The sequence below is a fragment of the Alligator sinensis genome, unplaced genomic scaffold (genome assembly GCF_000455745.1).
Source record: "Alligator sinensis unplaced genomic scaffold, ASM45574v1 scaffold294_1, whole genome shotgun sequence".
Classification (NCBI taxonomy): domain Eukaryota; kingdom Metazoa; phylum Chordata; order Crocodylia; family Alligatoridae; genus Alligator; species Alligator sinensis.
The window spans coordinates 188,319-203,140 of NW_005842305.1; the positions used below are offsets into that span (position 1 = coordinate 188,319).

The 14,822-nt window shown below is 42.6% G+C and overlaps 1 protein-coding gene across 1 annotated transcript in view; it reads left to right on the forward strand.

Moving 5' to 3' along the window:
- The first annotated feature begins 673 nt into the window (after positions 1-673).
- Positions 674-14,822, forward strand: part of BRWD3 (bromodomain and WD repeat domain containing 3) — a 95,757-nt gene continuing 81,608 nt past the window's right edge. The window contains exons 1-3 of the mRNA XM_006028331.3: positions 674-823; positions 10,955-11,105; positions 14,698-14,796. Of these exons, the coding sequence (XP_006028393.2) occupies positions 674-823; positions 10,955-11,105; positions 14,698-14,796 (400 nt within the window). The remainder of the gene's footprint in view (positions 824-10,954; positions 11,106-14,697; positions 14,797-14,822) is intronic.

Here is a 14,822-nt window from a genome sequence, read left to right on the forward strand (position 1 = left end):
GGGGGCCGGGGCTAGGGCCGGGGGTGCTTGCACTGCGGGCGGCTGAAGGCGCCTATTGTGGAGCAGCCGGGGAGGGTTATCTGAGGGCACGTACGAGGGGCTGGAGCGCCGGCGAATGGCGCAGCGCGTCACAAGCCGCCGTGGCGTGTCGGGGAATGCAAGGCGGCTCCTGATTGGCTCCAGCTCCAAAATACAGGAACTGGGTCCTGTATTGTGCTCGGGTGGGGGGGTGCGGCGACCCCCGGCGCGAGGAGGGGTGGGCGGCGGGACCCGCTCACGGCTGCGGCATCGCGCTGAGCTCCCTCGGGCCCGGGCGCTGGGGCGGTGAGGCCAGCAGCAGTTCAAGGCCTGCTTCCTGGGGCCGGAGGCCGGCGACACTGTCACCGCCGCCTGCCGGTCAGTGGAGAAGCGGAGTCCCTGTCCCCAGCTGAGCGGTCTCCAGAGCACCCGCCGGGAGCCCCGACCTCGCCCCAGCCCCAGGAGGGCAGTGACAGGGGCAGTGTCCAGATGGGGCGGTTGCCCTCAGACACGAAGGAAGACGCACAAAGCTACCGAAATGCGTCAGTAGCTGCTCAGTTACCAGAAACAAAAGAGCTTAAAAAGACCACCCTGAGGCAGAGCAGCCAGTTTCAAGTACAAGGCCCCAAAGCGCCTTCTCTTCATTTCTCAGAACATGCGTGTGGAAGGAGGCAGCACTGTTGCTTGGCCTGCTGCTGAACACGGAGCTCAGGCTTTGGCTAAGGTCAAGATTTCCACACCCCAGCTCACAAAAGCGGGGAAGCTGAAAGGCAGAGAGCTTGATCCTTTACGTGCCACATTGCAAGTCAGTTGGGCAGAGCCAGCCCTGTGATTCAAGGGTTCCTGGCGCTTGGCCTGTTGCTTAGTCCATAAGCGCCAGGCTGGTGTAGTAAGTTGTCCTGCTTCAACAAAATATCCCGGATAAAGTCACTTAAATATTTCAGGAGAGACCATGAGAAGTGGGCAGTTAGCAGCTGCGGTTGCTAAATCCGGAGATTTTGTGTGCAAAATCCCAGGGAAATTGTGGAAAACCACCCCTTTCTAGAAATACCAGCTCTTCGCTGCAGTGAGGCTACATGTGGGTTTTACATCCTTGGTAGGCCCCATTTTCAAAGATACTGAACACCTGCTTCTCCTGTTGTTTGCAGCTGAAGTTGCAATGGCTTTGATAAAACCCCAACTCCTGTGTCCCCAAGATGCTCTTAGTATTAATGGTGTCTGCATGGAAGCTGTGCGGTGGTTTGGGTAACCTTTTTTGTACACCTAATGGCTTTTTTGAGTCCACATGACATGCCTTAAAAAGTGATATTTCATTCTTGGAAGAGATGAATGTTCCTTTTCAAGGTCAGGAATTACGTGTGTGTGGCACTTTGCAGTTCTTAATGCTCTTAAGTTATTATTTTATAAATTTCCATGACAGGTCTGTGCTGAGCGCGCAGGACTTGGACCAACTCTATGCAACTGTTGGAAATTAAAGACAAATGTCTGTTTTTTTCTCCTCGCTCCCAAGAAATTACAATGCCAATATTGATCCTATTTCACCACTTTGTCACTGCCTAAATATTTTCAATGTGGCAATGGCCTTTGAACAGCATCTTTGTAAGGTTCAACAGGAAAATTAGGCCTACTTTGCATTCTGCAGTTGAAGTAGAGGTGAAATGCACAAGACCCTGAGAATCTTTATTTTTTTCCCTAAGTTTATTGAGAGTTGAAAGCCAATGTCGTGCTCCATCTAACCTTTGTCTAATAGCCTAGCCATTGAAAGAAAGCAGTGCTGCATTCAAGTTTGATTAATTGCAGTAGTTTTTTTTTTAAAGGGAGTTCAACATTGAACCACTAAATGAGGGGCAGGCAAAATAGGGCCTGTGGGCCAGATATGGCCCTTCAGGTAACTTCATCCAGCCCACAGGCATCCACTAACTAATTGTACCCCTCTTAGCCCATGTGCTTTGCTCCCACCCTTGTGGGTAGAAGGGTCTGGCCCAGCCAGCACACAGCTGCTGCCACTGCTGCAGCCACCAGGGGATCTGCTTGGCTTCCCTGACATCTTGCTTGCTCTAAGCACCAGGTAGGGAAGTGGTGGGGGCAGGGGGAGCTACAGCTGGGTTGGAGCATGGGGCTGGGGCTGGCAGCAGTGTGGATCCTGTGTCCAGGGGGTTGGTGGGAACGTGGAGTTCAGGTGGGTGTGAAGGAGGTGTGGGGACCCTCCACGCACAGCCCCCACTGCTGGAGGCAGCAGCAGCAACAGGCGGCGGGCACTCGGGGTGCTCGTGGCCTGTGTTTGTGCTGCCTCCTGGGCGTGCGGCTCTGGCCAGCGTTGCATGTGGCAGGGAGTGCAGCCAGGCCAGCCCGCCTGTATCACACAGGGCTCCCTGTGGTGCACATGTAGCTCCTGGTGCTCGTGTGGCACTGGGAGAAGAACGCGTTGTACCTGGCTGCCTTCCCTACTCTCTGCTGTGCAGGTGCCGGGACTGCTGGAAGTGGTGGAGAGCCATGCCCCCGCTTCCCAGCAGCGTTCCAGGACCTGCACAGCAGGGGGCGCGAGAGGCAGCTGGTTCCATCACATGGCAGCTTCCCAGGTGCTGCGCGAGGGCCAGAAGTTGCACGTGTGCTGTGGAAACTTGTGAGATAGAGGTGGGCTGGCTTGGCTGTGGCTCCTTGCCACCATGTGCAGTGCTGGCCAGAACTGTGTGTCATCGGGCAGCAGCGCCTGCGTGGGCTACAAGCACACTGAGCACCCTTCTGCATGCTGCTGCCAGTGGTGGGGGCTATGTCCCATGGGGGGATTGTGTGGGAGGTTCCCACACCCCCCCTCCTTCACACCCAACAAACACCCCACACCTGCTCCCAGCCCCCATAAACCCCCCCCCATATATACACCCCCACAACCTACCCTTTTGCCCCCCTGCCACACACAACCACATACCCCTCCGCATTCTACCATACACACTCCCCACACAATATACAAGAGTAAGGCTTTTTTGAGTTGTTATGCAGTCACCTCTATATACACTATGTAGACATAAATCACAACAAAAATGTTTTTTGTAATAAGTTAAAGTATGTTATAGTAGGTGTTTGACTTTTAGCATATGATTTGTTTTTTTTCCTGGTTCCAAGATGGCAACTCTCCCATTCAAAAGGAGTACTTCCAGGGGGGAAGGGGAGGGAAGTCTGGTGGCAAAGGTCAGGGGTTAGGGGCAGGATTTCCAGTCTCAAGATGGTGACTGGGGCAAGGCACCTGTCAAGGGGTGGGACTACCCTTGCAGTCCTTGACAGCTCATCAAAACTCATTAAGCAGCCCTAAAGCCTAAATAATTGCCTGCCCCTGTACTAGACTATTTTATATTTGCTCTGTGATTATAGCTGTCATCTGAGAGAAATGTTAGCAGTAGAGGGTATAAAATCTAATTTTGAGCATATATTTGATTCATTAGTTACAATCGTTTTTGTATTTTTATTCTTTATTAAATCTTTTCATATTTTCTCGTGCATAACTGGGAAGCTCTGGATAAACTTGTTTGTATATCTAATAGCATTTTTGAGGCTATATAACTTTCTTTAAAACTTAAGATAATAAACGTGAGAGAGCTGATAAAAAGCCAGGTTCTGCATTGTATGGAATTGTTTGTTTATTTGGATAGATTTGCAAGGCTTGGTTTACTGATTTATAAAAAGCAGCATTTTTCTCCCCTCATTTCAATTTTGTTAGTACAACTTAACTGGATAACATGACTTTTCAGAGGATACGTGAAATACTACATGGTGTTAGGTCTCTATTATGGACGCTTATTTTCTTTCCTGCCACTTCCTGTCAGTTCCCAGAATAAAGCTTTTCAGTACTGAGGATATAAGAGGGATGTTTTATCTCCTGCCATCCTTGGCCTGGGTTTGCTATGGATGGTATCTGAATCCTGCAATTCATGTGACTTTGTATTACTTGGTGTATGTGTTTAGCTTCAAGTTTTGTGGAAAATTAGATGCTTGAAGGTATTGTTCAGAACAGTGCCCAGGTCACCCTGAACTTCATTGCAGCCAATTTTGTTTAGTTGTATGACTGAAGTAACCAGATGATAGTATCTGGGAATTTTTGGGATGGAGTGTTCCCTACCTACTACTTCTTACTGGTCACTTACAAAAATGAGTAAATATGTCTCTAATGTTTCATCTACCCTGGTCATGCACGCTAATGACAATAGTGAGGACAAAGCAAAGACAGATGCCAGTGTTAAAGAGTCTGTTGCAGAAATAGGAGTATTTTTTCACACACTCCTTATACTAGTACAGGCAATCCTCGACTTACAACGTTTCGAGTTACAACATTTTGCACTTACAACGTTTATAAATTGACAACCTGTTTCAACTTTACAATGCCAGTTTCGACTTACTACGCTTGATCCGATGCGATGCCAAGTTCGCTGTGTCGTTCATCTCCCTGGAGAACATCTGTCCAAACTTCCTTGGACACTTTCTTTAAGAAAGTGGACAAGACTCCGGAAGAACCTGCAGTCAAGGTTTCTGAGAGGACTCCAGCCAAGAACCCTTCAAAAAGTCCAACCAGGAGCCCTTCAAAAAGTCCAGCAAAGTCACTTCAAAGAAGTCCTTCCAAAACAATAAGATTGCTATTTACAAAATAAATAGATTAATGTAGCTATATTACTCATCTATAATTGATCGAGTACAAAATTCTGTGGTAGTTTTAGTGAAAATAGGGTATCGGGCCCTGGTTCAGGAACCAGTCCCCCATTTATAACATTGTTTCTTATGAGAAAATTGGTTCCGAGTTGCAACATTTCGACTTAAGATGTGGTTTTCAGGAACCAATTGTGTCGTAAGTCCGAGGACTGCCTGTACTGTGAACAATCTGACTAAATATTTTCTCTTTTAAGTGGACACATTTCAGCTTCTTTAGTTCTGTTTTCAGTCTATGCTTAATTGTTGAGGCAAAGTTATGGAGTTGTATAATTGATATTTTCACAGAATGCTGATACTTGCTGTTAAACACACCTTTATTGCTGTTGGTGCTTTTAGAACATGGCGAGGTATAAGTAAAAACCTGCCTAATAGGCTACCCTTGTATTTTTTAAATAAAGCTAGCTGTAAGTGCTTTATAAGATGTACTTCTAAAAGCAAGACTTTTGCTATTAAATTTTAGGTGAAAAGTCATCCTTTGATTCTGCATCAATAACAATAAGAGGAAAATTGTGTAAAAGTTGTTATGCTTTTGTGCTGCATGATTAACAAGAATAAGAGAATACTTAAGTCATTTCTTGCCTCCAGTCTGTTTAAACTTGTATTCAGAATCTGCAGAGTTTGAGATTTTTTTCCCCCTGTTCTATTTGGATTTGCTTCTTTATTTAAATGACAAGTAACAGACGTATTAGAAGAGTTATTTCAGATATGCTAAGCAAACTTAATGAAAGATAAACCTGTAGAGAATTCCAGTCAAGTGCATTTGTATTTCTTTTTGTCCTCTTTCTCACGCCTCTGTGTGTAGGAGCTATGTATTATCTTACATATGTACTAGGAATAGCTATGCAAAAGAACTTAGAAGCCTTGTCCTCACTCTCACTTTTTCCCTTCAAGGTTTTGACTGTTAGTGAACTAGAGCCACACAACATGGCTGCAATGGCCAGTGGGAAAAGTCCACACCGGCTTTTATAAATGTGCTAGAAAGCTGGCAATCAATAACTTAAGGTAAAACAAAGTCTGTTATAGACTCAGTCAGTGTGCAGGCAAATTAATCCATTTGACTTGGTTCCTCAGTAATGTCTTTAGTTGATTGCTTATGACAAATTTGTTTTATTTATTGTAGCTACGTGGATTGGTCTAGCTTGATATTCCCTGGCTTTTTGACTGAGAGTGGTGGGATCCTGCTGTGTTGTCTCCTTTGTTAGAACTGTTGGTGGTCTCTGAAGATGTACCAGGTTTTGTGGGTTCCTTGAAGTTTGTGGGGCTTGGGCTCTGATCTTTCATTTGATCTATGTAGGGCATTGAATTTGTACTTGTAAAGGGCTCTGCCAGCATGAACAGATTGTGGCTTTGGGCCTCAAGTTTCTACACTGTCTGTCTAATTTGCTTTAAAGCTAGCTGAGAGCTACTGTCAATGCCAGTGGTAGCTAGTTAAAGGTTCTGACAAACTGTTTGCATCATTGTTGGGAAAACATAATTTGATAAATTGGTTGCAACTACTGTTTTCAAATCTCTCCTTTTTGAAGAAACTAAGTGGGTGGTGGTTTTATAACCTAAGGTTTTTATGAACACAAGTAGAACTTATTTGAGATGTCATACTTCCGGAGTTCCTTCTGAGTTGTGACTCCACTCCTGTGTAATTTCCTGCTTACTTAACTCTTTTGGTTCTTCTGGACTTCATGATACAGTTGAGTGCTTGTTGATTTAGCAACAAAGGGTAGCCGGGTATGAGTAATAATTAGAGAATGGAAATCTGAGGATAAACTATATCGTCTATCTACAAATAATATTATATGTAGGTTATTTCGAGTTTTTGTGACCTTGCTATCAAATACAGTTGGGCCGCTTGGTAAAGTTGTGGATTTTCCACTACTTTTTTTTAAATATTGTACTGCTGATACAGTTAAATAGCTCCTTCACCATGGACTGCAAATTTAGTCTCTACTCTGAGGGAATGCTTGAATGAATTTCTCAAAAAGATGTCAGAACTATCTAGTTTGCATCCTTGTAAACTCCCCATCATGAAGACTATTTTTATTTATTCATATATTTTTTGGTTTGCCATGTATTGACTGGCCTCCTGTAGGGATGGTGAGCGCTTATTCCCTTGAACTTATCTTTTCTGTGGAAGACAGTTTTTCAAAGGTGGTACTAAAGAAAGGCTTTTATGATGTGTTCAGAGTGTCCCATTGAATATTTTGTGATGATTCCTTAACAAACAATATTTTTGTTCTCGAAAAGGTCAAGTGTTGTAACCTTCTCCTAGCCTGTTTCCAGCAGCATTTTTTCATTGCTTGCAGCTGGTTTTGAATGCAGCAACTAGATGTCTTACTTGTTTCAGCAATCACAATCTTTTACGTTCACAGAGCGTTCTTTGTTAGCCTCCTGCAAAATGAGAGATTTACTTTACTGTTCCTGAGAAGTAGAAAGAGGCAGTTAGCTGGTTTAGTCTGTGTTAGAAGGCAGGTCTGTAAGGTGCCACATTCCTAACTCATTCAGAGAGGCATGAGCTTTCGTAGGTCTCAGCCTAGTTTGTCTGTAAGTATGGTGACCATATTATTTTTAACGAAATCTGGGACACTGCGTTTCAAGTGAAGATGGAGTGGCGTGGTGTGCCAGGGAGGCACTGCTGTGTTGTGTGGGAGCAAGACAGGTGGCCTGGAGCGGTGTCCAGTCCAGCCCAGCCCAGTCCGCCCCACATCTCTAGCCATTGCTCAGGAGGAGCCGGTCTGGACACGTGTGCGCAGGCTTGTGCCTGCTCCAGTCTGCCTGCCTTGCACCAGCACAGCAGCAGTGCTGCCTGGCGCACCTTGCTGCCCTACCTCTCTGCCGAACTGTGCCCCCACACACCTGCCTCTTGTCTGCAGCAGTGCTGCTGATTTGGGGGGGGCAGGTGGAAGGCACCAAAATACAAGTTCACCCAAGGTGACATTTTCCCCTAAGGCCAGCTCTGCTGCCACACACATGCACAGTAGATTTAGTAGAGAAAGAAGGGATCATGTTAAGTGGGACTTTTGTTTCAATTTTCATCAACTAACCGGGAAGCCAAGACAGCTTTCAAAATCCAGGACTGTCCTGGCAAAACTGGGAGGTATGGTCACTGTATCTATAAGGCACCACACTGCCCCACCTTCTGCCTTTACTACTCTTGTTAACCCTTAGTCATTAAAAATATAGACTGGCTGTTTTGAAGACCTCTTACATGGGCCTTATCTTGTTGGATATTTGTGCTATGACATTTAGGGCTAAATTCTACTTTGCGTTATGTGCCTAAATGGCACATATTTATCTGCATGTCTGCAGTTTTTGGTACTTATTTATAGGGTGAAACAATCTCTAACTATGTGCATGCCTGCTGGAAGTAGGAGTAGGTATGGGGACCTGCCACTATTTAGCCCAACACTATTTAGCCCCTAACCCCTTGGTTGGGGGACTTATCCAGGGAGTGGCAAGCCTGGGTTCTAGCCCTCTTCACCCAGATGGGTTTATACCTGCTTCTAAGCAAAGCTTCAGGTCGGTGTGGAGGAATTATTTTAACTTTTCTTTGTGTTTTAGTTTGACGTGTTTTGTGCATGTGGGACTTCTGTTGTCTTTGATTTTAGTTTTTGTAGTTTCCCAGCTAAATCTGGGAGTAACTTGAACCATTTCACATAATGTCTTTTGGAAGGTAGAAGTGGTTAAAAATGGTTCTTGCTTCATATGCTACTGGAAAATTGAAGATTTAAGTATTTAGTTTTCTTTGGGTTTTACTTGCTTAATACTTTGAACTGTTTCATTTCACAAAATTGAAATTTTGTGGAGGCAGTACTTAAAAGGCATGTTTCTATCGGGAGACTAAGATGGCTGTTTGTTTTGTGTTTAGGTAACTATCAGTTTTACTGAATTACTGGAAAAGAGTTGGTATTAAGACTAAGAATCACTGTACTAGGAAATTCTGACTTGTATGATTCTGTAACAGTTTTAAGATGTGAAGAGTTATGCAGATTTTCCTCAGTGGGTTAATACAGTGTGGTTCTAATTACAAAAAGGAAAATGCTGATAAACAGAATAAGGTAACAGAAGAGATGTTTTGGTACATATATGTGGATAGTTCTTTAGCATGCTCTGGATTAAAATTTTATTTTAGAAAATCAAAAGGCATGTTTTAATAGAACTCGCCAATAATGTCCAAATCCTGCATTCAATTTGGCTCCATATGTGCCGTGGTGTACCCAGGTGGAGTTAATCACTCTTCAAAAGGTAACTAAGTCATGACACTATAAATTTAAAAAAAGTCATGCTGAGATGCACATAAAAGGGTTGGCACTGTATCTTTGTGAAAAGAAAATGGGAGGAAGATGATAGCCATTCAGGTATCAGAGATGTAACACCGTGAAGCATAGATTTCATAGACATTAGGGCTGGAAGGGACTTTGGAAGATCATCGAGTCCAGCCCCCCGCCCAAAGGGCAGGAAGTCAGCTGGGGTTGCAAGATCCCATGAATATGTTGTATGGGCTAAGGCTTGGTCATTCCTCAATACTCGCCATGGGAAAACTCATGGAATAGGGATTCTGTGGTATTGTGGCCAGCAAAGGTAGTATTTGTCCATTGCCCTTAAATCCCAGAATCTTTGGGGAGCTCAATATGAATGGAGATTTCTGTTGGTTTGTATGCGCTACCTTTTCTTTTGTGGAGTAGGCATTGCTCAGTCAGGATTGCTGAAGAGCTTGATTCTTTTGCCTTTGTCATAGCCAAATCAAAAGAATTTGATTTGCTTTTGATTAAATATTATATTGTACGTGTCATTAGAAAATCCTTCATTTTCTTGTTTAAGATATTATTTGGGGAAGTGTGTGGCTACAGTCTGCATGTAAGCATAGGTGAACATTGTACCAGAATAGTAGTATCACTATTGACTCATAGACTCCTAGGTTGTAAGATCAGAAGGGACCTTGGAAGATCATCAGGTCCAGCCCCCTGCACCAAACAGGAAAGATAACTGGGGGTCAGGTGACCCCAGCAAAGTGACTGTCTAGTCTCTTGAAGATTTCCAGGGTAGGTGATTGCACCACCTCTGGAGGGACCTTATTTGACCAATGCATGGGTTCCTAATGTTTTATGCTTTAATCCATGTGACACACTGCATGAATTGGAATGAAAGGTGTGCACATACATACAGTTATTTTGCAATGAACAATATAGACCTTTTGGATCTGCTTTAGTAATATAAAGCATAGATCTGCTGTTTGGTAAAATTAAACAACTTAAAATGTAGATTTATTATAGATGATGAATTTTTTCATGGTATCGTAACATGGAAAGCGAGTGGTATGGTGCACATAAACAGCCATAGAATGCATTTTTAACTATAAAATCTTCAGTCAAAACCAGATACTTACAGCTGAATGTCCTCTTGGTAATGATCATAGAGAGGAGGCGAGAGTTGCGGTGTGTTCTTTATGTTAGAAGAGAAATTTTAAATTGGAAGATTGACACTACTAAATTTCACATGCAAGGTAGCAGAAATAGTAGAAGTAATGCTAGTTTAGGAAATTGCAAATGGCAAGTGTTAGTTGTTTGCTATTTGAACTGGCTCCTGAAAGAGCCAGTTCCCTTTTGGGCTAGGGGGAGGCACAGTAGAAAAGGAATGCAACAGATTTTATTGGGGTGGGAAACTTGAAGTGTGCCTCCCACAGGTAAGAAAACTATCTTAATGAGATCTTTGACACCTGAATAGGTGAAATCTTAGTAACACCTGAACAGCAGCTAAAAACTGAGGAGATACCATCTGTCTGCACTATTATTATATTTCAGAGTTGTTTTTTTAAGCTTTAACTTGAAGTGGTTCTAATAATAGTATGGAATAAAAATGTCTTCAAGAAAATAATTTATTGAATTGCGTTCTGTTGAATGAGAGTAATGCATTGAAAACACAGGAATATTAAGTGTGGTTTGCTTCTTTTTTCTCTTTTTCAAAGGTGTTGTACAGTACTTGAAACCATAATGTAATTTTGAGTTAGCTTCTGGTTTCACCTTTCTTAGTACACACAGTATTTACAGAGTTCTTTTACTTTGGATGTGATTTATATTGACGTTTTTAAAAATGTGTTTTTTATTCTTTTTTGTCTATGTACTTGTCTGTTCACTTCATATTTAAAGTGTTAATTAAAAAAGACCACAAAACAATGAAAGAAATAGTTTGGAAATTGAGAGAGAGAAAAAATTGGAAGAAATAAAAATGTGTGTGTACTTCCTATGTTTAGGTGGCAGTCAATGCACACATCCCTCCGGATTATCTTCTTAGAATCTGTGAGAGACTTGGACCCCTTTTAGACAAGGAAATCCCACAGAGTGTTCTTGGAGTGCAGACTTTACTAGGTGTGGGACGGCAGTCTTTGCTAAGGGCAGCAAAAGGTAAGATTTCAGTTCCATATAGCCACAGCTAAGTTACATAAATCAACAGCAACAACAAAAATGATTGCAAAGTATCTTTTATATTTGCTGGTTTGATGCTAGACATGCCTCAAGTGTGGACACTGTTCAGGTTAGTTACCACTCTCTGCTTTCTAATAACAGACTTGCTCAGTCACTGAGACAGGGTAGCTTCTTCTGGATTGGATTTGTGCTAGAAAAGGTTTGCTGGTATTGCTATGCTAAGGTCCAAGCATAGATACATGTATTTTATTGGCAGCTTCATCTGCCAGGATAGCTTATATTGGCACTTTCATGCCAGTGTAACTACATATATACTGCTATACAAAAGTTGCAATGGAAGTACTTCCAGTGAGAGATACAACTATACCAGTAACTGTTTCTAGTATAATTATGTTCTAAATGGGTAAGGGGTACAGAAAAGTGGTATGGGCTTGTCCCCAACTAATGGGTATAAGGGACTTTGCTTTGTTTGTAATCCTTCTGACAATTTTAAGTCTGAGAAATGGGTGATCTTCAGGTGCTGCCTGCAGTATGTTAGATAGCTTTATTTCTCATTTTATTTAGAATCCTTCAATAGCATCCTGTTCAAGGATCTAGGCAACTTCAGTATTTTTTTGAAAAAAGACATGCATTCAGAAGCTGAAAATATACCAGATATAACCAGTTAAAATACTCTGTTTTCCCTTGCTACCAACCTTTCTTCTTTCTACCAGTCCTTTTAAATCTCATTTAGAGGAGGAGCTATCCCCAAATGGCCTAAAGATTAGCAGATCAACTAGGAGCAAATTCCCAAACTGCAGGACCTTCACAGATAATACCCTTCCCATGGTCCAGTTACTTTAGAGTTTAAGGGGTTGTAGCTTATTATACCATTATGTAGGTGATGTTATGTGGAGGTTTTCATTTTGATATACCCACTTGAGACCATTACTCTCTGTTCTGTCATCTTCCACCTCTGAGAACAGTTTAGCTCCATCCTCTTTGGAACCACCTTTCAGTTAGTTGAAGGCTGCTATTAAATCCCCCCTCAGTCTTCTCTTTTCCAGAATAAATAAGCTCGGTTCTCTCAGCCTCTCCTCAGAAGTCATGTGCCTCAGCCCCCTCACCATTTTTGTTGCCCTCCACTGGACTCTCTCCAATTTGTCTACATCCTTTCTGTAGTGGGGCCCCCAAAACTGGACACAGTACTCCAGATGCAGCCTCACTAGTGCCAAATAGAGAGGAATTATCATTTCCCTCGATCTGCTGGCAACATTCCTACTAATACAGCCCTATATGCTGTCAGCTTTCTTGGCAACAAGGGCACACTGTCAGCTCATATTCAGCTTATTGTCCACCCCTGAGGTCCTTTCCTGCAGAGCTGCTGCTTATCCAGTCAGTCCCCAGCCTCTACCAGTGCATGGGATTGCCCCATCCTAAGTGCAGGAATTTGTGCTTCTCCTTATTGAACCTCATGAGAGACCTTTTAGTCCAATCCTCCAATTTGTCTAGGTCTCTCTCTGAGCATGTGTGTGCATGTTCTTGTACACACGCACGCACACACACTCTGCTAGTGAAACTAGGTACTCTTGTTACTATGACTCTAACTGCAGCACACAGAAGTGTTGGGATAATGAATAAATGTGACATGTCTAAAATAATCTGGAATAGCCTTTCTATGTGTAATAGTGTTAAAACTTGAAAATGCCTTTTTTTAGTTTTTTTTCATGAGCAGAAAGGAGTGCTGGGCCCTATTGGAAATCTGAGAATCTCCTAATTGCATGGGATAATGCCCTGCTAAGTGATAGGATATCACTTTTTAAAGCCGCCTCCTTTGTAAATATAGAAAAAGTTTTGCGAGCCCATGGCCAAGCCTTGGCTGGCTTGGCTGCATACTGGTGTGACTGGGTAAAGTTCTAAACTCTCTATAAGAAGATGCCAACGTGCCAGAGAAATATGTCATCTTATTGAGGGGGACACCCAAAGAAAAACAGGATTATTTGAAATTGGATGGGGGTTCGTAATGTTAGTATGGCTAAATGGACAGATTGAAGGACAACAGTCAAAGGGGTCAGTTAAAGTTGTGGAACTTGTAGAGTAAAATAATGACTTTCTTTTATCAGGCAGACATTTCTTCCAGGTATGTGATTTTTTTTTTATATATAGAGAAAGTATATTGACCGTATACTGCTTGAGAGTGTAACAGGTGTCTTCATTCTAAGTAGGTCACCTTTCCCAAAGTTATAGTTTCAGATTTTTTTTAATGCTGCATTTTAGTATTAATATTGAAAGCAATTGGAGACTTCTGTACCTTTGTTTTCTGGAAAAATTAAGCCAGTTCTTTTACATATAATTCTGGTAAGAAAAACCTAAATGGAATTTGGTTTGTAAATAACAAATATTCATTGAGGCTTTGTCCTTGAGGCCCCTGGCAGATGTTAAAATAATGGTGCCTTTGGGATCTGAGGAATTTTATGAGGCATCTGAAACATCCTGTTTCCTGTCATGCCAGGTGTGCTTTGCAGGATGCATAAATTGTGGGATGGTATATAAAATTCTTCAGATTCCAGTTGTGTCACTGCAGAGCTACCCCTAGATCTGTTTTGGACCCTGGAGCTGCCTCATGCCTGATCCTGATACTCAGCTGAGTGTTAAGATTGGGCATAGGCCAGTCCCATTTTAGGACTTGAAGCTGCTCTCAGCTTGATTTTGGGGATTGCTGAGGATTGCTCCAGACAGCCCGATGGCTGGCTGGAAATAAGGAACTGCCTGGGTTGGAAATCAGATGACCATGTTCAGAAGGTGCTGTGTTCAGAGATTTAAATTGTTATGCACCAGTCAGTGGCAGTAACCTTCTACTGCACAGCTTCTCTTTAGCATAGAAACTCACTTTTTTCCTTCCAGATATTCACAAATGGAAAATGTCAAGGTCTGATTTTTGAGACACTCTGTTGAGCTGAGTCCAGTTGGCAGCAAGATAGCTGGAGAGCCTTTAAATAAAATAGCTTTAATTTGAAAAACAATGTCAAAAATATATAGAGAGAGAAAGAGAGAGAATGTGGAGAGAGGGGCATACTGCCATCAATTGCTGGAAACCAGATTTACTAAAACAGACCTCTGCCCATCTTTTCTCCCCCACCCACATCTCAAAGGATGCTTGCGTATATATGGTTCCCAAATGTACGGTACACTTTATATAAATTGAGATGACAAGTCAAGATTGGTACTTTGTACTTCATATGATTTTTTTTTTTAGCCAATGTGATTACCACCACCTCTTCTCCCGCATCAGATTTAGACTTCCTAAAACCAAGAAGCCAAGTGAATAAAGAGAATTTGGAAATGTCAGATTTCATGTCCAGTAATATCTTAAGATCAGAGATTCATCTTTCTTTTGAATAGAAGGAATTTGCCTTTAAAATGACTGAGTTTTTCTATGAGAACTGTCATTCTGAGGCTAAGCAAGGCACTCTAGGATGTCAGAGCGTTGGATCTTTTGGTATTGTCATTTCTAGCAAAAACAGGTCATTTGAGTGCAGAACTCAGCTTTGCAGATCATTTTGTTGACCAGCTGTTAATCTTGCTCATCTAGACTTCAGGCATACGCTATGGAAGGGATCTGCATTTGCAGCTCTTCACAGAGGCAGGCCTCCCGAACTACCTGTCAATTATGGGAAGCCACCAAATGTGGGTAAGTAATATCCAATTCAAATGTAA